The 24,904-nt window shown below is 32.9% G+C and overlaps 3 protein-coding genes across 3 annotated transcripts; 2 read left to right on the top strand and 1 right to left on the bottom strand.

Moving 5' to 3' along the window:
* The first annotated feature begins 1,495 nt into the window (after positions 1-1,495).
* On the top strand, positions 1,496-9,732 carry LOC134696524 (sequestosome-1-like). Its single transcript, XM_063558362.1, has 3 exons — positions 1,496-1,859; positions 3,345-3,440; positions 9,290-9,732. Exons 1-3 carry the CDS (start codon positions 1,691-1,693, stop codon positions 9,322-9,324), a joined length of 300 nt encoding a protein of 99 aa, XP_063414432.1. The 5' UTR covers positions 1,496-1,690; the 3' UTR covers positions 9,325-9,732.
* Positions 9,733-12,801: 3,069 nt separating this feature from the next.
* Positions 12,802-16,918, bottom strand: LOC134696082 (uncharacterized). Its single transcript, XM_063557674.1, has 4 exons — positions 16,610-16,918; positions 15,974-16,069; positions 14,356-14,459; positions 12,802-14,011 (listed from the first exon to the last, which is right to left on the bottom strand). The coding sequence occupies exons 1-4, from the start codon at positions 16,839-16,841 to the stop codon at positions 13,001-13,003; spliced, it is 1,443 nt and encodes a 480-aa protein (XP_063413744.1). The 5' UTR covers positions 16,842-16,918; the 3' UTR covers positions 12,802-13,000.
* A 1,793-nt stretch (positions 16,919-18,711) lies between these two features.
* LOC134697218 (sequestosome-1-like) lies at positions 18,712-23,319 on the top strand. The gene is made up of 7 exons (XM_063559348.1): positions 18,712-19,079; positions 20,072-20,167; positions 20,792-21,111; positions 21,477-21,678; positions 22,017-22,327; positions 22,586-22,724; positions 23,050-23,319. Exons 1-7 carry the CDS (start codon positions 18,911-18,913, stop codon positions 23,214-23,216), a joined length of 1,404 nt encoding a protein of 467 aa, XP_063415418.1. The 5' UTR covers positions 18,712-18,910; the 3' UTR covers positions 23,217-23,319.
* Positions 23,320-24,904: the final 1,585 nt, after the last annotated feature.

Below are 24,904 nucleotides of genomic sequence, written 5' to 3'. Positions count from 1 at the left end.
CGGAACTCAGCACCATCTCTGGGAAAATCTTTTTTAATTTACAAACAAAAAACTTTCAATTAAAATGTATAAATAAATCATTTTAACAATAAACAGTTTAAGATTGTAAAGATTATAGTTGGAAATTTACGGGTGTGAGTGTTGTTAAGAAAACTTAGAAACAATCAACTCTAAAAATATAACAAACAAATCAGTGTTTCAATAGAACATAACACATAGACATCACATGCCCCTCCTACGTGAAAGGAACTGTATGAATAAAACAAATGGAGCTTTTATCATGTCAGGGGCGGATCCAGCCATTGTAAAAAAAGGGGGAGGGGGGGTCCCAACCCAGAGTAAAAAAGGGGGGGCAACTATATGCTCCTATTCAAATGCATTGATCCTCGGGCATTGATCGACCAAAAGAATGGGGGATTACCCCCCACCCCACCCCTTCTGAATCCGTCAATGACTTAATGTTAATTTATCAGCAATAGTTATTAAAAGGATGAAACACATTTTGTGCTAGAAATGTATCGTCCTATCAAAAGGAATGAATACACCCTCTGCGCCCCCTCGAATTTTCAATAGTTAATGTATTCATATGGTTATTGAGCAACGAATGGCAAGGCCGTGCCAACTCTGTACTTTATAAAATGCAAGAGTTGTCTCTCTTTTAGCGGTTTCTCCTACTATAAATCTATTTTCGTTCCAACTGGAGCTTTTCGTAAATGAATTAGTAAAAGGAGATGTGAGGGGTTGATCTATAATTCAATAACATAACGACACGAACAACAACATTTTAATGATTTTTTAATGCATGAAATTTCTACACGAAGGATATAGAAAGCAATGTTAAAATTTAGAGAAAAAAAACTTGGGAACTGACAGATTTAAAATGTTGTCTGACACGAATTATACTAGATGTTCGATTCACGGCTTCGCATGTATGCAACTCCTGTAGCTAAAGTTAATCTAAATGTGAATATGCATTTTTTTTTATAAGTGCGACTTCTAATCATAAGTACTGTCAGATGACAGACGATTGACAGATGGAATACTACATATGATGGACAAATGGTTAGACCAAGCGATGTAACATTGTTCGCAGTGTGACACTTATAATAATAGGGTAGCAATGAGATTAAAGCAGGTACTTGCATTTAGAAACCACGAGTACTTATAAATTGATGCCATACGTCATTTGTCTCTTTGTCACTAGTAGCTGTTTTCGTGATAAGTATAACATCAAATACAAATACACATTATTAATGATAATATCTCACCCACCCACCCTCGCTTATTTCTAACATTGTTTCATGTTGTAATGTCTTTTCTTCAGAAAATATAAATTCTTATTAAATCATTAATGTATTGGACTAAACTTACCATTCTTATGGGATTATAATAAATCTGTGGCGTTTAAGTTTTTTCATAAAGCTTTTATTTGTTTCTTATTTGTGTTAAAAATTAAAATAAAATCATTGTATTTGCTTAAATAGGATTAAAACAAAAATAGAGCAACGGATGGCATCCAGACAAGTGCGACCTTCCCGTTCTCTTGTTAAGTTGGATTAAGATCTTAATCTTTTGTCGATTCAACCATTGGAATAAATTCAATACCTGCCAATTTGGGGTTATAAAAAGATAAAAGTTGACGAATTTGATCATAACGAGAGCTCTTTGAACACAACCATTTCCCGCAAAGATGTCATTGACAGTAAAAGCCTTTTTGGTAAAGAAAGGAGAGAAACAGAGAGAAATAAGGAGATTTTCTGTGCCTGCTGAAGATTCAAACAGTTTCAGTCATCTTCAGGAGAAAGTTTTAGAAACTTATCCTAGTTTAGAACAAGGAAACTTTAATCTGTTTTGGACAGGTATGTCATCAAATCTTTAGAATGTTTAATAAACTTTAAACATTTGAATAACATTCGACAATATTGATAGACCATACCATGTTATTCTTATTATCAAATCTGTCATATAACTGCTAGTTAATAGGATCTTATCTTTAATTTAATAATCATTGAGTTCAGAGAAAGGGTGAATGACCATGACTATACCATTGAGTGATTACAAGGCTAATACTTTTTTTATGTTAAGATGTTAATTTTTTTATCAAGGCTGTCAGGAAGTTTCTTTGTTAAGTGTTAACTTAGTTATTCAGTTTTCGTCTTTTATGACAGTGTTTTAGTTCTGAAGGAGCAACAGTCTTAGAATATTTCGAAGACCAGTTTTTTATTTTCTGTTCGATTTGAAATTCCACCTCACCTGTTTTGTTCAAGGAACATTAGCTGTCAAGTTCATCTTCCCCGATTTGATTAAATTCTCGTATTTGATTTATATCATACTAAAAAATATATCAAAATAACAAAAAGTATAAAATAATCAATAAATTAAACATGGATTTGATAATAAATATCAGCATTTGGGGTGCACTTTAACATAGATGTCATCTAATGAACAATCGAATGACCCCAGAAATCATGTGGTCATGTAAACAACTAAAATATGAATAGATAGCGAGTACGTGCAATTGGATTATCGATAAGTCTGTTTGATTTCATGTTATGGGTTAACAAGATATATTAATCATTGTTTTAACTTTATGTGAATGATTTTTTTGCGGATCTTATCAGTCAACGAAACTGCAACGAAATGGCCGGTTCGCCCTTGTTTCACTTTCAATGTTGAAATAATTTCCTTTAATAGATGCACACGTAGAATATGCATACCCGTCTCAAGCTATGGGATTAATTGAAGTTCACAAAAATATCGATTCACTTGCAAGCCACTATAACATAAGCAATGTTGTTGAGCTCATTTTGACAAATTTTGACCCTGACAACTCAAGAACAACTGAAGAAGAACTTTTAACTTTGACAGAATAAGAGAATTGAGAATGGAAATGGAGAATGTATCAAAGAGACAACAACCCGACCATAGAAAAAAACAACAGCAGAAGGTCACCAAAAGGTTTTCAATGTAACGAGATATTCCCGCGCACCCGGAGGCGTCCTTTAGCTGGCCCCTAAACAAATGTATACTATTTATTCTGAAAATTAAAACATTAAACAAATTATATTGTTTTCCTTATATAAAAAATAGGAGATGTGGTATAATTCCCATTGAGATCCACCAAAAGTTAGATGAAGTGGATATAAGCAGTAGCAGTAACTGTTGTATGCAACTGTTCGTTCGTATGCCTATTAAGAAAAACTGATAAACAATAACGAAAAAGTTACTAAAATTAACATGATCCTGTTGAACTGTGTTTACTTTAATAATTCATATTGGAAAAGCAAAAACATCTGTTGTAGATTTAAGATTCCTTGGATTCTAAAACTGACTTTTTATTACAGATCCGGAGGGTGACCATATTGCATTTTCTACAGATAAAGAACTTACAGAGGCTCTGGGTTTCGTAGAAGATGGAGTTTTAAAGATAAAAATCAAAGGTAATTCCAATATTAATACTAGAACTATACATGCATTAGAAGTGACTTTATTGCCTTTTGATTATTCATAGGAGTCAAGGTTGTTAACCCCCTCTCCAAACTTCTTTCGTCGTATTAATAAATATTTGACATAAAAAAAATCATGACATAATGCACCATATGCTCAATATTTGAGTGTTAAAAAAATTAGATACTAATATGCAAGTATCCAGAAAATGAATAGAAGTACCTGCATGTGTACATTAAAGGAAGCATTCATAAATCGTTAAAACATGATATTTTGTCATAGATATAGGAAGATGTGGTGTGAGTGCCAATGAGACAACTCTCCATCCAAATAACAATTTAAAAATTAAACCATTATAGGTTAAAGTACGGCCTTCAACACGGAGCCTTGGCTCACACCGAACAACAAACTATAAAGGGCCCCAAAATTACTAGTGTAAAACCATTCAAACGGGAAAACCAACGGTCTAATCTATATAAACAAAACGAGAAACGAGAAACACGTATATATTACATAAACAAACGACAACTACTGTACATCAGATTCCTGACTTAGGACAGGTGCAAACATTTGCAGCGGGATTAAACGTTTTAATGGGCCCAAACCTTCTCCCTTTTTTCTGAAACAATAGCATAACATCACAACATAGAAAAACATACGATAAAATATCAATTGGCAGACTTAACTCAATCAAAAAACGTATGATTACACAATGAACGAATAAATTTGATCTGCGATATCTGAATACAAATGCACAGTTAATTAAATATTAGAGACAAACATTCATGACCAAAAGGCTAACAAACAAATTCAAACACACTGAGAAATATTTAACCAATCAATGTTCACTTTAGAAAAAAACCCGTTTTTTATAATCTTGAAGTTTATACAAATGTTGTAAGAATAAGTGAAAAATTGAAGATATTACAAATAATCCAAGCTGGTATACAGACAAGATCCATATAAATAAAAAATGACAAAAAAGCATTATAAACAGTATCAACAGGTCGAATTAACAAGAAAATACGATTTGAGAGTACTCGCAGTTACTGACAGCTAGTTAAAAGCCAAAACCAATTAATAGTAAAAAATCATGCATCAGAGACTAAAATCGACTAAAACACATCACAGGGATTTAGAATTTTAACGTCATTAATAGTCAAAGAAGACATGACTTGTGCAATGCCAAAAATAAATGTATCGACAGGTAGTAGTATAGTGAAGAGCGACTTCTATAGAAATAAAAGTTAACGTGGCTGTGTCCCCTATACATCTCGCCTCAAAAGATAATGAAATTTAGTTATGTTTTAATTTGCTAATGACAAAATCAATATTAGTGCCAATGTGAACTATATTCAGAGATCGAATTACAATATTGGTACGATAACCCTTACTTATAAGTTTGTTTAAAGGTTCGATGAGTTTACAAGGATCACATAGTGATTTCCTCGCTTTAAGTACAATATTATCATAAAATTTAGGATGAGAAATACCATTTTTAATAAGCTTTCTACAGGTATAGCCAAATTTACTAATCAAATCTTTGTATCTATGAAAGAATTTAGTAAAAGTTTTAAGTAATTTATGGTATCGAAATCCCTGACACAACAATTTACCAGTGATGCATTGATTACGTTCGTTAAAATCTATGACATCAGAACACACACGGGCAAACCGAACGAGTTGCGATAAATAAACACCGTATGATGGAGCCAAAGGCACATCGCCGTCTAAAAAAGGAAAATTAACAATAGGAAATGAAAAATCGTCTCTTTTGTCGTAAATTTTAGTGTGAAGTTTCCCGTTTGAAATTGAAATGTCTAAATCTAGAAAAGGACAACTGCTGCTGTTTATGTTAGATTTAGTTAAAGTAAGTTCGTTTGGGTAAATTTCTGAAGTATATTTAGAGAACTCTGGATTATTCAACGAAAAAATATCATCCAGATAACGGTAGGTATTTTTGAATGTATCAACCAAATATAACAATGATGGGTCTTTACTGAGTTTGGTCATAAACTGAGATTCATAGCAATATAGAAATAAATCTGCTATTAAAGGGGCACAGTTGGTGCCCATAGGAATACCTACTACCTGACGATACACTTTATCGCCGAAACGTACATAAATGTTATCAAGCAGAAAGTTTAAAGCTTCAATCATATCCTCACATTTCCAGTAAGTGTATCTAGCATACTTTCCTTTTTCGTTACAGAAAAAGGCCTTAATTTTAAACATATTTATTTATAGTGGATTGGGAAACAAGTTTTGCAACTTATATTAATCCCTTTCCACTTTGCGGGTGCGAGTGCTGCCTTGTAGCGGCATTAGCCTACTCTTTTTCGAAATCTACAAGGGTGTCTTTAACGTGCAAGAGATGTGGCTCTCTCTTAACACGGGCCAACCATTTATCGTCCCCGTCCGACGGACTATCATCGTTTCCTCAAGACCATACTTGCAAATGGTGTCAAGGGAGAGCCGAAAATTGGGTTCCTGAAATTTTCATCCCAAACGGGAATCGAACCAGGAACCTTTGTGTTAGTAGTCCGATGCACTAACCACTACACCACGGCTCTCAAAAAAGTTACATCAAATAAAATTACAATGAGATTTTTCGAAAGACCATTTTATCAAATACAAAAACTTTTTCTTTATAAGATTGTGTGGAAGTGTAGTGTACAGAGTAGAAAAATCATAACTGTCAACAGAATTGTAAGGACCATTGAAAGCATGTATTTTATCTAAAACCTCTAAAGAATTTTTAACACTCCAAAAATAATTAATACCATTATTTTCATAAGCTTTATTACAAAAGTTAATAACCAGTTCTTTGATAGTAGTAAGGGAGGTGGTTAGAAGCACTGATAGATTAGTAGTAGAACACTTACTCGAAGCGGAGATGAAACGGAATTTAAATGGTTTTTTGTTTAATTTCGGTAACCAGTACATGGTAGGGACTTTCAAATGTTCGGAAGATGCTTTAAGCTGGGCAGTGGCAGTGGTATGCTTGTTAACGATTTGACTCTCTGTGGTGCGCACTGACCTGAATGTAGAGGAATTGATAATTTCGTTTTGAAGAACTTTCGTATAGTATATGCGTCACACCACCACTACATTATTTGCTGCCTTGTCTGACGGTACGAATACAAACTGCTCTGCGAGTACCTTGAGTTTGTTTTTTATTCTAGAAATGGGTATATCATGGTTCCTATTATTAATTTCAGAATTGTTTTCTAAATGAGATATTCGAATATCAACAGTATTCATAATTTTATTCAAATAACTGTCTAAAGATTTTTTATCGGATTTTTCACGTTTGCACCAATTTTTACAATAGGCAGACAGAGCGTCTTTAATGACCTGACGACACTGTTTCCAATCTATTGTAGATGGATGACGGTATTTCGGTCCTTTCTTTAGAAAAGTTATGACTTCACGGTCATCGACTATGTTGAGGTCTCCTGTGATAACATGACCATAGGGAACATATTTAAAACTAGATGTTTCGCAATCTCAAGTGGAAGGAACATTATTTTCTATATTGACGTCTGTTGTAATTGACGTATAATTGAAAATCAAATTTCTGCTCGTTTTTTTTTATAAGAATACGAAATAATGGGTTGTTCTATATTATCAAAATATGGAGGTATTAAGCTATAGACAGAAGAGTCATTGAATATGCTAGACAAATTAATAAAATCAATACCTCTATTTATATATTTTAATTTGAGAAAATGTCGTTTACGATTTTCAGGTTTATCAATAATAGGAAAAAGCCTGTGATGACAAAAGGCTGTAATAATACGGGTGTATTCATAAAATGGGCTAAAAAAAGATTTTTTTTCACACTCAAGAAAAATAGCATATAATTTACTTATAGGTATCTGACCCAGTTTGCATAATACTTGATGTCTGCCATTACTCTTTATTATAGATAACAGATCAACAAGTGTATAATTTATACGATGTTTAATACGTAGATTGCGGTTCTTGCGTTTACCATGAGACCTATTATTTCTAAGTCGTTTATCAACAATATTAATGACATCGATATGAGTTTTAGATATGTTCCCCTGCCCTAATATTTTAAGATTTAGACCGAGAGGATAAGCTGTTTGAAGTCTTTTTATCCAAAACAATTCGCGAACTTCGCGTGATTTTTCAAATTGCTTGTGTGATTCTCCTGGTTGTTTTTGAACGGTTTCGAGCGGTTGGAATTTTATATATTTCAGATTATGATTATGCTTATCTAAATGCTGATATACTAAACTTTTGAATTTTTTGGGTCTACGAAAGCGGTACAGATGTTCTTGATTTCTTCTCGTCCCGTCTGTCCCACATATTGAATACCACACTTAGGTTGGGTTCAAGTTACCACATATATTAGGTTTTGAGTTTTTCAGGTAATATCACAGGAAAAGGAGAGCGAAAAGGTTCTCCCGTTCACTGTTGACCTTATAGTATTTTGAGAAGTTAATCTAAAACAAGTTAGTCATTTTTTGGCATTGCACGGGAAAATTTGTGGATATCCACGTGCAATTTTATTAAATAATCTGGCTGTAGTGGCATTACCAATACGTTTATTTATGCACGTAGATAACCTAGAAGTTGTGTTGTTGATAATATTTTTTCCATTCCGTAAAATCATGATTATTTAATAGGGGTATAGGATCAATACAAAAGACCGGAGGTTGTAACATTGAATGAGGATCACAGTTACGGAATAGGGAGTAATTAGGAGTGCAGTAAAGAACTCTTACAAAAACTGTAATAAAAGGCCCGACGTATGGACTTAAATATAACAAAACTGACATGTATAACAAACACAGGGCAAAAACAGTGGTTGTAAGAAATCTAATAAAAACCATAGCAGGGGGCAATAATAAAAAAATAGCAGGCGTGGATGAGTATCAATCCATCCCAACATCGTAAACAATAAAGATATAAACATGTGAAAGCTCTCTCACAGGCAAACAACCAATAACTGAAATATATAAGGGCATACACTACAAGCACGGGGACTCAAAGTGATTTTTTTTAAAACGAACAAATATATTGATAGATTTTTATAAAATTCTATAAAAAGATGTGAATCAATTTAATCAAGACTAATTTTGTTATACCAGTACTTGTTTAATCTATATTTTGAAATTTGGATTATTTAGCTCCTTTTGGGCTCCACGATTGTCAATGAAATGGTGTCTTCTGGCTATTCCTACATTTTGTATTTTACTATTCTGGCTATTCCTACATGGGAGATTAGTGGAAGAACAATACATGTTGTTATTGCAAGATATGTTATTTTAGTCATTAGACTCTCATTGGGTATCAGATAACTTTACATATGGAAACTGAATAAAAAGAATTATTTATATGAAATTAATATGTAAAAAATGCTGTTTTTTTTGTGTTGGAAAACATGTATCAAGTATTCTCATAAAGTTTCTAATAAAGATTTCTTGAAAAAAAAATTATTTAAAAGAAAAGGTTGTAAAAGCAACCAGTATACTGGAAATATGTTTTTTCAAGAAAAAAATTGTAAAAGCATTTAAAAGTCTAGGAAAAAGGAAAAGTAACTATAACATTTAATAGTACCAAACAATTTCAACTTTAGCTTGAAATATTTAATTGAATTCATTTTTTTAATAAATAATGATTTTTAAACGACAACAACATAAGGTCCACAACAAATTGTTTGAACGGTTGACATAGTAAACTAAAGAAGTCAGTCAATGCTCAACACCCCAACATCTTCAGTTGTCATAAGTTGTTGTTGATGTTGTACCAGTATAGAGGAAGTTATAGCATATACTAGTACTACATATAAACCATTATTATTTTACAGAAACTAAAAGTGAAGACTGCGAGCAGGAGAAATAGTTACCCCGCAAATCAATACGATTAACTCCAAGAGGAAATTTCCAAATGGAGGAAAAGCGGAAGAAATGAAATTGAAAAAAGGCTCCTTGAGAAACTCCCTCTCCCCCAAAATAAATATATGATGATGGATTATGATGGTCATCTTATCTATGGCAATAAGCGGTGTTCCAGTTTAAGATCACTTAAAATAAGAAAGGATTGTACTTTTGAAAAGGTCAACTGGTTTTGAACTCATTGTAACCTCACATGCAGTCATACGAATCAATGCGAAAATTATCCCGCTAAACAGAACATAGACACGAACAAAGCAATTTTATATAAAGACGATGATAAATATATATTTATAGATGACAAGTAACAACAATGTAATATATGCTCTGTCGAGATCATAAATTTAAGTCAAATGTTTTTCATTTTTATTTATTGAATGTGTAATCCGCTAGCTTATTGCAATCACCTGCATGTCCTATGATCCTCCTATGCGTGTCATTATGCGTAGGATTCAAACATATTTTATTTCAATTTGGGGTACACTTTGCATGACATAGTAGATGTAGATGCCATGTAAAATGCAGCTTTTAAACAAAACAGCATGATAGGGTGTTGTACACACCCATAAGTTTCGGATACCAAACCAAAGTTGACTAAGCTTAAAAAGGGTTAATTTCCTCATACAAGCTCTTTCGTATAGCTGCAAAATTGCAAAAAAGGAAAATCACAAAAATACTGTTCCGAGGAAAATTCAAAACGGAAAGTCCGTATTTTTTCTTTTGAAAGTAATTGTAGCTATTGTTTAGTTCTTGTCGTTTGTTGCTATCTGTCACCTCTCAGTCCGTTTAATTATAAATAGTTTGATTTGTTTGACTTTTTGTTACGTTGAAAAAGGGATGGTGGCTTTAATATATAGTGACTAAATACAGAATAGGGTTTTATCTTTCTTTGAATGCCGTACAGTGACATAAAATAGAAAATGGAAGTGGGGAATGTGTCAAAGAGACAAAAACCTGACCATAGAGCAGATAACAGCCGAATTTCACCAAATTGGCAATATAGGTCTTCAATGCAGCGAGAAACTCCCGTACCCGGAGGCGTGCTTCAGCTGGCTCCTAAATAAAATTGTATACTAGCTTGCTCCTAAACAAGAATATATACCAGTCCATATTATATGAACTCTGTTGAATTAATGTTTGTATTTGGAATAAAACCACACCTCCTTGTTCTATATTGTGGACCTATAAGTCCAGTCAAAACTATGTACTTATATTTCTATCTTTGCACACTGTGACGTTTTTAATCGACTTGATATTTTCGCTAAATCCGTTGGATTTGTATTGATAAAATTGAGAATGGGAATAGGGAATGTATCAAAGAGAAAAAACAACAACAGCAGAAGGTCACCAACAGGGCAATGTAACGAGAAATTCCCGCACCCGGAGGCGTCCTTCAGCTGGCCCCAATATATACTATAATATGATATAATTATTTCTTGTTTTTGTTTTATTTGCATGACTTTGAATAACAGTTACAGTTAGAGAAGTGTAGAGTACTCACACATATGTTTAACCCTGTCATATTATTTTACGTCATGCAGTTAGAGTGGTGTAGAGTACTCACACATATGTTTAACCCCGTTACATTATTTCACGTCTGTCATAATTCATGAATATAAAAAAGAAAATGTGGTATGATTGCCAATGAGACAACTATCCACAAAAGACCAAAATGACACAAACATTAACAATTATAGGTCACCGTACGGCCTTCAACAATGAGCAAAGCCCATACCGCATATAGTCAGCTATAACAGGCCCCGATAAGACTATGTAAAACAATTCAAGAGATAAAACTAACGACCTTATTTATGTAAACAAATGCACGAAAAACAAATATGTAACACATAAACAACGACAACCACTGAATTACAGGCTTGTTTTCTCGTTTGAATTGTTTTACATTTCGTCATATCAGGGGTTCTTATAGAGAATTATGCGATGTACGTTTTGTTAATTGTCATTGTTTGAGGCCGTTTCGTGACATATAGCTGCTCACATCCATGCAGTTTTGGACTCTGGTTGATAATTTAGAATCAACCCACATCTCATTATTCATTTTAACTGAAATTGCATTTTAACCTGCTTTCAGTAAATGAAAGTAAGTTTTTGCCATTTGTCTTTTTTTTTTTTAGTTTTTGTATGCTTCATGCTAATCTTATGAGTCATGTCATTTCCTACAGTTTTATACAGTTTGTTCTTACGCTGAAGTGTAATGTTGCGTGAGAAATGATAGAAAACACATGTCAGTGTTAAGAAAGGTTGAAAGTGGCGACCGTGGGAATTTAGATCAGTTAATTTATTGTTCAGAAACTAAACTGTAAACACATATTTATATATTGATTATTATAAAGAATTTAACTACCGGTATTTCAAGTTGAAATGTAATTAAAGGTGTAAGTTACCTTTATACCAGACTCACTTATATAGTCTTGGAAAACAAACGAACAAGTGTACGTCTTTAGTCAGCTAATACCCCATGTATACACATTGTTACTATATTATATATATGGCAGCAACCATTTGATTTTCGGGGGGGGGGGGGGGGGGGGGGGGCTATGTTTTTTTTTGGGAAAAAAAGTTTGTTTCCAGGTTTTGGTGAAAAAAATAATTTGTTTTGGACCCTGAGAAAAAAAATATGTTTGTTTCATCCTCAGCTGCCACCCACTATATGTAATGCTAAAATTGAAAGAAAAAAAATGTTCTTCGCTGGAGGCGAAAAAAAAAAGTTTGCACAGAAAAAAAAACCCATAGCCCCCCCCCCCCCCCCCCCCCCGAAAATCAAATGGTTGCTGCCTAACAACGAGGATTACAAGCGTATCGTATGTTACACCCTTTCTTAAATTAGTGTAGGGATGAGTGCTTACAAACATTTTTAAACCCACGACGCTAAAAGTCTTTCTATGTCACTCACTGAGTATGTGTCTGTCCCAAATCAGACGCTCTATATATATAGTTAAGTGTTTGTTGCTAGTTGCTGTTTGGTAAAAATGTTTGTTGCTCATCGTTTTGTTTACAAATACGCCTTTGCTCGTTCGTTTGAAACAGGCTCAAGCTAGCAGCCCCTCGCTAGCAGCCACTACGCTAGCAGCCAGTTTTCGTTTGACCTGTTTCCCCATTCTGCCATGTTGGGACCTTGTATCGCAGACTATTCGGCACAGTTTTTACTGAATATTAAATGATGTAAGATGACATATATATAGTTGGTTACATCCACATCATTTGGACTTTGTTTAATAGTTGCATCATTGCCAATCATACCACATCTCCTTTTGTTATATTGTAGGAATTTCTTTAAAAAGCTATTTGACACTACCGTCCCCAAGAAGTACATAAAAGAACATATTTAGAGTTTTTTTTACAAAGGAAAAACACCAGAAGTAGTTATAATGAACAATTTTAATGACTAATCTAATATTTTTCATTTTAAAATTACAGACGAATGATTCTTTAATCTACAATAATGTCACATAATATACAATTTGTCAAAGTTACACTGATCTCTCAAAACGTTCCTTCACTATTGAACATTTATCATAAAAAAAATTAAAAAAAACATTAATGGTTACATTATTATAATATTGTAGTGGTACTGAGAAGTTCACAAAGATGGTATCAACTTGTGTTTAGACTTTGTGTAGACAATCTATAGAGCCACCGGGAGTATGTCTACATCCATGATTCAGTTCAGATTGTACCAAATTCTTCTCCTCTTCAAGTTCTGACAGGTTGTTGAGAAGTCTCATTCGTCTTGGTATCCAGTAGTCCATGCCACGCCCATGACGGTTCCCTAACCCTCGTTGCTTCATCCTCCATGCATTTGGCATTTTCTTCTTTTCTTCACACATCTGTTGGAAATGGATTTTCTTTTCAAGATTTTCTAACCGACGACAACGACGCTTAGTTTTCATGTCATCGTTTATATAATCATCTGGTTTCTCTTGTAACTCGACGAACATCTTGCGTAAAATCTTTTTAAACGGACCATTTCTCAATTGTTTGTCACCGTGGTCACCATTTCGCCATTTACGATCATGACATTCCACGGTATGATGATGTGGACCAAATTTACCAAACCTTTTCCCTGCATTAAACCGACCAAATTGTACTGCTCTAGATATGGTCCCAGTGATACGACCTGGACAACTTCTTGCACGGTGATGATTTTTCAGTTTCAGTTTTATCACTGCATTGTCTACTTTATCTCTGCCAAATTTGCCCTGTTGACGTCCGAATTTTCCACCGCCCGCCTTGTCTTTTCTTGTAGACGGGGGTCCTGAATTCATACTTCTTTCCTGGTTAGTGGATTCTGGATTCAAATCTCCAATTTTAAAGTGTGCGAGTTTGTTCCTTATGCGCCAGATGCGTTTTTGCAGACGATCATTCTCGCCGTTTTGATTTTTGTTGCCCTCATTTTCAGTTTTTGAAGATTCTTTCATTTCTTGTTGTCGCTTCAACCATTTTTGTTGTCTTCTGTTAAACCAGGATTCCATTTCTTCATTAGATTTCCTCTGCATTTTGTTTCCATGACGACGATGATAGAATCTTAAAGATTCAAGCGCAGATTCATGGTTACCTGGTCTTACTTTGAATATAGGCCGCCCATTATTGTGGTCAACGTTGAAATCAGGAGACTTCTACAAATAATATACGAAAAAATAGGTCATTTTTATTTGTCCATCTGAGAATTTAATTTTAGGAATGCACGCAAGAGTAGTTCGTCTTTTTATTTATATGGATACTAAACAATTTAATGTCTATAAATTACTTTCAAAACATGATTTGTGTGGTGAAATAGGGTGTTTTCAGATGTATATGTGGCTATACACATTTATAAGACTACGAAGTCCGTATTTGAGTTTCTGTCTGTGTTTTTTTTTCATGGTTTACAAATTGGTTAATTGCTTCTAGTTGATCATTCAGTTTGTTTCGGTGAGGAAATAAGAAAGGTTGGAGTTCCTCTTATCTTAATTTTACTTACCATCATTTGAGCTTTGTGCAGCCTTCTCCCAGTTCCTTTGTGTTTATTGACTGTGTTACAATATTTAAGCTGGGGTACACTTTTCATATATTTCTGTTGGTCAACTGAAATAAATAAATGTAATTTTACATGCATTGAACTATACATTATAAACTTACCCTCATAAAATATTCATGAATCAAATATTTCACACAAAAATTACATTGTAAAATCGAGATTTCGATCTGTCTGAATAATGTCATTATCAATTCAGCAAAAATGTTCAGATTGCAGTTAAACCAGAAAAAGACAAGATAGTAGAGCGAGGCATATTGCAAAACAAAAGCAGTGATATAAACATATCAATTTAATGACTGTAGGCGTATTTAGGGGGAAGGAGTGGGGTATTCCCTTGAGTGGAAAACATGGTTGATTATACAGGGAACCACTGAAGCATGACTAAAGCGGCCCCCTATTAGGCAGACTTTATACCTCTTATATAAAAATGTATAGATTCGCCTATGATGACAGTGAAAAATAGACGCAATTAGGATGCCATTCCATGTCCATAGCTATGAACGATGTTCTATAAGAATTTATTTTAAGAATTTTATTAATCTAATCAAGAACCCATAAAAGGCATCATTTTACAACACAATATAATTGGAAAAAGCAAAGCAGAAAACTAATTCCATACTATATGGACAGTATCAGAGCCTAACATATCATGAAACTATTCCTGTATTATCAAAATCAATTGATCTTTCAAGAACAAGAGACATGATAAAATAATTATTTATTACTTCTATGTGATTTAGATGTAGATGGCCCAAGACCACAATTAATTCCTCTATCATTTCTTTATAACGTTTTGTCACATTAAACAAAATTTGCCTATTCTTTTTGTCTATTTTTTTGTGTGTGTAATGTACAGTACAAGTCCAAAAATATATGCAATTTTCAGAAAAATTGCACCATTACAGCATACAAATTTGGCCAATACACATCCATACCCCTATAGGCAAGTCAAGAGATGTTCCGAAAAGTGTAAATATAACCTTTTTGCTCCTGGCCTAATCACTCTTTCCTTATTAAAATCAGTTAGAATAAAACATCCAAAAGTTTATTTCAGCTCTCTCTTTTCATTTCCACCCCAGAAAAGCTAAGAAATGAATGACAAAGGGAAAGAAAAAAAATAAAGAAAAAATACACTATAATTGAGGGGAACTACGAAAAGCGGGGTCATTAATTGTGGTCTTGGGCCAGATGTCTCATATCTTCGGGGCTGACGGCCCTCGGCTACGAAAATCCTACATCTAATACATGTGCGATGATTTTATTTTCGGCACTGATATATTAAACTAGAAACCGAAGTGTTTAGCAATAGAATTTCTATAACGTGGAAATTTTCAACATATACAATTCATGCTTATAAAAATTTACGCAGTTAATAGGATTTTGTATCAACAGGATAAAGTTTGTATCAAGATTTTGGATTTTATGTCAATAAAAATCTCTAAGAGAATTCATAGTTCTTCAATCTATATTTTTATTAATTAAAATAAGTTATGTTTTATTTTTACCTTTTCAGGCACTAGACATGAACCACAATATGATAAATAAAATGTCTTTCACTTACCAGTGACGAACATTCTAAATATACCACCGGAGACACCGTCCAAAGCCTCTTGTAGTTCTTCGTCTGAAGAAAATGAGACAAGATCGCCATCAGCATCTACAATTGATATATAAACATGGTGATTAATTACTCCCTGTTTTTATTTTTTTTAATTAAGCGCATGTGGCCTCCGATGAAATGCAGACACTGACAACCCTAAGCTTGTACTGCTATAATTGATCACTTATTTCACACCAATACATATCAAATTAAGTTTGAAAAAGGGGTGTACATTCTCTTCTTTTATACGTTGAAGAGGTTCCCCATGTACAAAAGAAAAACCGGCATTTTTCACATTTTTTATTCGGATGTAACTGGCAAAAAGCAGGTTTCAAACAAAAGTTTCTTTTTTTCAGTACTTTAATTTAAAAGAGCAGCATATTTTATTTCATTCACGTTTCCTCCAATTTGTTTTTAACATTATACTATAGCTCTGACATTTTAAATTAATTAACAAACAGTTTCAATTTTATATTCATATTTTGTATTTATTTAAATAAATATTTTCTATATACATAACTTATATTTAGTAATCTTTCATCGATCTTTACATTTATGTGTATATTTACCTGAGTTAATTATAATATGTAAACTTACCTTTCCACATTAGTTCACATTCACATGTATCTGTGAAAATCTCTGTAATTTTCCTCTTCAGGAATTCATAGCTCAAATTTTCATCGACAGTAAATCGTCGGAATTCAGAGGTCTCATCTTCTTTAATAAAGGCTGCTTTAATTACGAGCGGCATTTTCACAGTTGCTTCTAACTTTATTTTCGTCGCTACAAATGCGCATTTAAACGAATCATCGCTTTTTATACCATTCATCTAACATGTCCCATGACCATGAGTCATAAACGAAAATAGACGAAAAGAATGTTCTAGAACAACGATGAAATACCTCGTGATGATGAGTCATATTTTTTTTTTTTTTTAAATTAGATGAAATCGAATAACGTCAGTCTATTTGTTCAACTTATTAAGGTTTACAATGAGTCACGCGGTAGATGAATAGACGAGAGAGGATTGTATTTGTTCAACTTATTAAAGGTTTACAATGAGCCATGCGGTAGATGAATAGACGAAAAAGGATTGTATTTGTTCAACTTATTAAAGGTTTACAATAAGTCACGCGGTAGAGGAATAGACGAAAGAGGATTGTAAAGAATCAAAGAGAAAAAATTGGCAATTTATCAAAGTAGCAATTAAACGATTTAAAACGTTTTATTTAAAAATAAGGTTAGAGAACGGTTGAGGGGCCTTGCTGGGTAACATAACATTTACATTATTAGTATGAACAAACATTCCTTTTAGTTATCTCCTGAAACAAGGAACATTCAAACATATTTTATTTATCAATATTAAATTCAAAACTGAAAGGTTAATAGTCATTCACATATAGGCTAGCCGAGGCCCGACACCAGACAGGAATGCTATGGATTTCCAAAAATATTAGAATAGGGTTTACTGTGATGAAGATTTTCGAAATACCATAACTAGTTTATAAGCAACTATTATCAAACTAGTGTACACGGCAGCGCCTTACTTAATTGAAAAGATACATATTAAATATGACATAGAACATGCAAAAAAAAAGATAATCACAAAATTCATTCATTCCTAGTCATGATCAAGATATGTACATGTATGTAAGTTTGTGTGTGTGTGAATGTGTGAACTTGGGGAGGGTGATTTTTTTTTTACATTTGGGTTGTTAAATAAACAGGAAGCCGTGAAATTGTACTATTTTAAGGTTCGTCCCCTATTAAAACAAAACTGTTTAGACTAACACAATAGTATATCACAAACAAACGAACAAATTTTAGTACACCACAAAAAAACTATTTTATAAGTTGTTTATAAGGAAAACGTAATAGTTGTGTCAGATTTTTTTTTAACGCATATGTTTATTTACAACTCTGGAGAAGGTGTGTACGTCACGGTACTATATATATTTTATTCTGAAGAACCTACGATAGACAGTTGTACTATTAAAATATTTTCTCCAAATATTAGAGCGACCCATATTATACGGAAACCAAGAGTACTTTGGGAGTTGCATATCATGATACTGTGGTTGGCCTGGTAGTAGGAACTGATATATTCAACATTGACAAATAAAAAAACAAAACTTTAACATAGAATGAAAATGAATAGCTTGTCAAGCAAAACGTAGAAAATGTAAAAGTGAAATAAATTAAGCAATACATGCAGTGTCTCAGAAGAGATGAAAATGAATATATGATTTACACTGGTGGATTTGGTGGTCGAAAGGGGGGTGGGGAGGGTCATATGCCTCTTATATGAGCTTAATTCTTCATAATCGTTGTCATCATCTGAATCGACACAAACAGATATCCTCCCATCTCCTCCTCCCCCAGATAATCGTTAATAATTTAATTTTCAATTTGTGACAAAAAAGATGAAATAAGCCCTAAAAAAGGAATTAGTTTTTTTTTGCAGCTTGATACAATGTGAAGAAAAAAATATTTGATATACATAGAAATTGTCATTGCTAATTGTTTGTATGTCAGAAATTTAAGAATAACGTATTCGTCATGGTCATAAGTTTCTTATTCTCTGTTCAATTCCGTCGTGTCATTTTGTGCTACATAAATAGGAAACATGTGTGTTACTAAAAATAGACATGACATCGTTGTTTGTTGATATTTTTCAGAACGGAACTTGCGCATTATACTCATATTTGAACAAATGTTTGTCATCATTACTTTCAATTACCTGGTCTAGTTGGTTCTGGAATTAAATCTTTCGTCGATTCATCGTCATTCATACCTGACAACTTGGGCTTATAAAAAGAGAAGAGTTGACGAATTTAGACATAACTCTATTTGGTAGCAAAGTGAACACAACGTCAACAATAACAATTTCCCGCGAAGATGTCATTGACAGTAAAAGCCTATTTGGTAAAGAAAGGAGAGGAAAAGAGAGAAATACGTAGATTTGCTGTGCCTGCTGATGTTTCAAGCAGCTTCAGCTATCTTCAGAAGAAAGTGGCGGATATTTATCCTACCCTAAAGCAAGGAAATTTTAATCTATATTGGACTGGTAAGTTGATTTTGATTATTTTAAAATTATTTACACTATTTACAAAAGCGATATACCTGTACATTTGTACACAAGATAAAAGGCAACCAAAAAATCAACTGTATACAGTTGTATGTAGCTGTTATAAAACTGATTGCTACATGTAGTTTATAGGATAGAACATAAAAACAATCTTGTCACACATACATTATATATAACACTAGCTGGTGGTTTCACGGATTTGATATATTCCATATTCAGATATTTACGATGCAGTATGTCAATTTATGCAATGAAAGGAAGCTTTTATAAATTGAATTGCTGACTGTAATAAGGTTTATTCGTTATTAAAGTCTAGGTATTTTGAATTTCCATTTTTCTTTTGGTAAAGTTTAAAATTAATTATGTAATTTATTATGTTCTGTTAAATGCCCTTGATGTTTATATAATGTTGTATACCTGTACAAAAATTACATCCTGTATAATTTGTCTAATAATAGTTGACCTGCTTTCAAACCAGGCTTATTGCAAAATTTTGAAAATGCTGCATAATTAGTTTGTTGAAATTAATGTGATCAGATGTTGAAATAAATATTATAACAATATTATAATTCTATTTCCGGTCATTGCCTTAATATTAATTGCAAGATATTTTTAAATGTGTTTGACCCTTTTCAATTAATCTTTATTATGTTTTTAAAATAAGATTGATGGAAACAAGAAACAAATACATGTACATGAAAATTTCCACAATAGATAATGAATGATCTTGTACATAAATATGAAGATTTCCTTATGTTACAAGGAAAAAACTATTGAAACTGAAAGCTACAAGGAAACAATTACTTATATCTGAGAATAGTATACTGACCATATATTATGTCCCTGATATAGTTTTAGGACACCCAACTTATTTGAAAAAAGTGGAAAATCCATTGCATATTTGTCTTGTGGAGACATTTAAAGTTTCTGTAGAAGTCTTAATCAAGAATTATTTATTTTATTTATTTTAGATCCGGAAGGTGACCAGATTGCCTTTTCTACAGATGATGAACTAACAGAGGCTCTGGGTTTCGTAGACGATGGAGTGTTTAGGATAAAAATCAAAGGTAATTATTATTTGAGAGCTAAACATGCTAAATGCACTTTAAAAGACAGTACATGTTCATATCATGTAACTTTTGTCTCTGAAACTGATTGAAATATAAATAAATATTTTTTTCCAATTGATTTTGATATGAAATAATAAAATTGTGCAACAGATGTTTGACTAATAGTTTAAGAAAGACAAAGTAGCTATTAATTTCCATTTTTCCTGAAAAGTATATATTAATACATATAAGAAGAATACTTGTACCTTAAAGGGTCTCATCAGAAATATTAAAATAACTCCATACATTGTACTAAAAACTTAAGAGGATACATATACATTTATTTATTGATTTGTTAAGTTTGAAGGTGAGTTATAATTGTGGATTGTTCAGAATATGCATGATATATTTACCACTGGACCTTAATCAACCAACAATCAACCAATCAATCAAATGGTGGAACAAACAGTTTAATTAAACATTACACACTTAGTAACTTATTATAGATAGTAACTTAAACAAATACAGTTCTTGAACATGTTGAAGGGATTGAAATGTTTAAAACCAGAACAAAAATCAACCATTGTAATATATTATAGAGAAATATGAAAAATTATTTAATGTACCTGTATTTTTCCTCAGAAACAAAGAAAGAGAAAGAGAGTTGTGATGATGAACAGAAGGAGAAAGTGATCCATCCTAGAATAGTGTGTGATGGGTGCGAGGGACCAGTGGTGGGTAACAGATTTAAGTGTGCCATCTGTCCAGACTATGATCTGTGTGAAACATGTGAGAAAAAGGGCCTACATCAGGAACATGATATGATGAAAATAACAACACCAGGTCAAGGACTCTTTGGAGCTTTTGGAGGTCCATCATTTGGAGGAGGACCTTGTGGACCTTTTGGAGGCCCTCCTTGTGGACCCCCTCCACCATTTGGTACAACAGGAAATCATGGAGGAGTAAGTCAATAGGCCTTGGATTTATTCGAAAAAGCTAATATCACTTATCTTTTTATATAATTACCATTTTAAATGATTTTATATTTTGTTATGGTATGTCTCTGCATTCTAATTGCAAAGCCTTCAATTCCAAATATGAAGTGAACAAATTTATAAATATAAGATACATGTAATGAAAGTGGGTACATGTACATGTACCACTTTGATACCTGTGAAAAATTATGATTAAAGTTCAAACAATTTGACACAAACTGTGGAGAAAATGATCATTTGATGTCTGTCAGAAAAGGTCATTCACACCCTCCTGTATTGTGTATGGTTTAAGATCCTCACTTTATTATAATTAATTATTTAATTTATTACAGTTTGTTCCTCCACCACACTTTCGTCGTTGGATGCAGAGATTTATGAAACGCTGGCAGAAGAACCAACAAGGATGTGGTGACCAGAATGAGTCTCCAATGGAAGAAGATCCTAAACAAGGAGAGGCAAATGAAGAAGATGGACAAGCTGATGATTATCTTCGTAATGTTGGAGAAAGTGTCCAGGCAATGCTTGATCCTTTCGGTAAGATATTATTTTTCATGGAAGCTATCAAAGTGTTAATATGCATTTGAAAAAATGCTATTTATTAAACGTTTATTATTACTTCATCAAGGTATTAAAAATTTTAAATAGGTCAATATATGGAATAGACTTTTGAACTTTGTTTTGTAGGAAAAAGTAAATAATTGGCAATGGTTATTAAAGAAATTGAAAGAGTTGCTTTTATAGATTTATTAAAATTCAGGAAAATAGTCCTTAATTCTTAAAATCCTTTAATTTAAAATGTATCAGTTTAAAGTTTTATTATGAATGTGATAAAAAAAGTAAACATTCATTTTAAATATTATCTCCGATTGCAGGAATAGATGTTGAAATTGATGTTGAACACCATGGGCAGAGAAAAAGATGTGGACGTGGGGCTGGTAGAGGGCGCTGTGGACGAGGTGGTGGTTGGTCAAGACCACAAAGCTGCCCAGGACGTCAAGGACAGTTTCCTGGACAATTTCCTGGACAGTTTCCAGGGTGTCCATTTGGATTTGGTGGACCAGCACCTCAACAGTCAAAAGATAAAAAAAGTGAAACAAAGAAAGATGATGTTCCAATGAAAGAGTCTGAGCCTGCCAAGGAGGTTCCAATGAACACTGAGGGAAACAAAGAGGCATCTCTTAAGGTAATGCTGCAATAATACATAGAACTCATAAGGGTGAACAATATTAAACAGGATATTGTTAAAAATAGATTTATTTCAAGTTGTGAACTTATTTAATTGAATTGAAAAAAATATTCAGCTATCAAGCAAATTCCAAAGATTATAAATTAAAAGGATAATACTTAATTCAAAAGTGAAATAAATGTATAAAGACATTTTCTAAAATTTTTGTTTCTGATAAAAGTACAAAAACTTATTTCAAACTTATCTCTTCTTCAGGACTCAACAAAGAAGCCAAATGAGGCAGAAGATTGGACTATTTTGACAGAAGCCACTGAATCAAGTGGACCCAAACCAGGACCTTCAGAAGTGCCTGAACCTTCTGTTCCAAGTACAACCAGTCTCTACCCTTCTTTAGGTAGGTTTAATTCTCAGATTTAACAAGCTATGGTACCATACTTAACCAAATTAAAAAGTGTTTTTCTTTTTTGAGAAACATGTTTCTTTTTATATATTTTCTGAAAAAAAATAAGTTATATTTTTTTCAGACAAACATGTACTAAATGAGACTTATTATGGAATCAATCCTAAATGCATATGTATATTAGACGAGATATAGTTTAATAGTTTAACAATGAATAAAAAAAAACATTTTTAAGAAAGTTTGATAATCTCCCTTGAATAATGGATAAAGCATCAAGAGTTGTCTCCCATGTTTTAAATCAATGTTTTTTTAATTACAGATCCTAAGATAAGAGAGGCTTTGGATACCATGATGGGCATGGGATTTCATAACGAAGGAGGCTGGTTGACCTCTCTCCTGAACGAGAAGGAGGGAGACATTGGGAAAGCTCTAGATTCCATTCAGCAGAGACGTAACAGGACCACTGATGGTGGATACATGGCCTGAGATTCAAATACAATCATGTGGTTTTGGGACTAATAATTGGATGCTTTGTTATTGATATACATATACAAATCTAATGACATTTTTGTAGTTTTAATTAATATTATTTTAATATTGTAAATGTCAGCTTTATTATTTTAATGTTGTAACTTGTTATTTTAGTGGTTGCTACGAAATTAAGACTTTGGCTTTGTTGTGGTATTTCATGTTATAAGATAATCATGTTTGTTATAGCTTTTAAAAAACAAAAATGGAAAGAAATTTTAAGAAAATTTTTAATATCTTATTGGTGTCTGTTTCAGTTGTTGTATTTTTAGGTACAAAAAACGTCAAGAATCTGATTATGATTAATATTTTTGTTCAGAAAATTGTATGAAACAGAAAGTGATTTAATACCGTTTATATTTATTTAAACTTTTACTTGCAAAACAATTGTTTCTGTGATTTTGTTATGAAATAAATAATTAAATGTTACAGTTTATTGACTGAATGAATTATCTTGCCATCATCATACCTAAATACAATTATGCCATTCAAGTGGTGGAGTGGCATGATAAATGTGTCACAAAATACCAAAACAGCTAAACGTAAAATGACTAAAAAATACTAAAAAAACACATCAGAGGAAATGAAAACAACTTTCATATTCCTGACAGGTATAGGCATTTCAACACAGGAACTTAATGACCTGGTTTCTGTTTCATTGTCCTCTATTCTTCATCCAATTAGTGATATTATTGTCTGTCCTCAATACTGCTAGTTCGGATTCTAGTTATCGTATTGTCTGGCCTCGATATTGCTAGTTCCTATTCTAGTAATCTTATTGTCCGGCAGTCGACTTATTGTCTTGCCTCAATAATGCTAGTTCCGATTTTAGCGGTCTTATGGTCATGCCTCAAAATGCTAGTTCAGATTCGACTGGTCTTATGGTCTTGCCTCAAAACGTAGTTCAGATTCGACTGGTCTTATTGTATTGCCTCCAAAATGCTACTTCAGATTCTAGTGATTTATGTCTTGCTTCAACATTGCCAGTTAAAATTTTAGCAATGAACATGTTCAAAGTTTTAAGAGAAGCTTCTAATGATAAGTCAATAGTATTTGATATGCATGTCTCATTTCCAAAGAGATTATATTGTCTGCTACCTCGTTCACGGTTCATTAATTTTGAATGATTTACGTTTGAAATTTAATGTTTTGGTCATCAGTTAATGTGACAAATGTATGATTTAGGTATATCTGGTATGCAGTTGCGTTAGGATTGGCACGGTCTAAGATAATTGACTTTATACGTTTTGCATAGTTAAGACCATACAGTATTTAGTGGTATCTGGTTTGCAGTTGTATTAGGATTGGCACTGTATAAGTTCATCGACTGAACGGTTTGCATAGTTTACACATCTTAGTTTCAACATTTGCATTATACTATCGAAATTACATACTAGCGATACATGCGTATATAATGAGGTTGTTTATTATGACATACTGTAAAACATGGTATGGTACGATGGTATGGTATGTGGTATGGTATGATGGTATGGTACAAATACCATCATACCATGGTATGCATGAATGGTACCATGGTATGGTATGATGGTATGGTACAAATTACTATACCATGGTACAAATTTGTATACCATGGTATAAATTGATGGTATGAAGCATTATGTATGGTTTTTCGAAGTAGGAAATTT

Source organism: Mytilus trossulus, chromosome 14, assembly GCF_036588685.1.
Source record: "Mytilus trossulus isolate FHL-02 chromosome 14, PNRI_Mtr1.1.1.hap1, whole genome shotgun sequence".
Classification (NCBI taxonomy): domain Eukaryota; kingdom Metazoa; phylum Mollusca; class Bivalvia; order Mytilida; family Mytilidae; genus Mytilus; species Mytilus trossulus.
The sequence above is the reverse complement of the archived record's forward strand: the minus strand, read 5'-3'. Positions and strand labels throughout refer to the sequence as shown.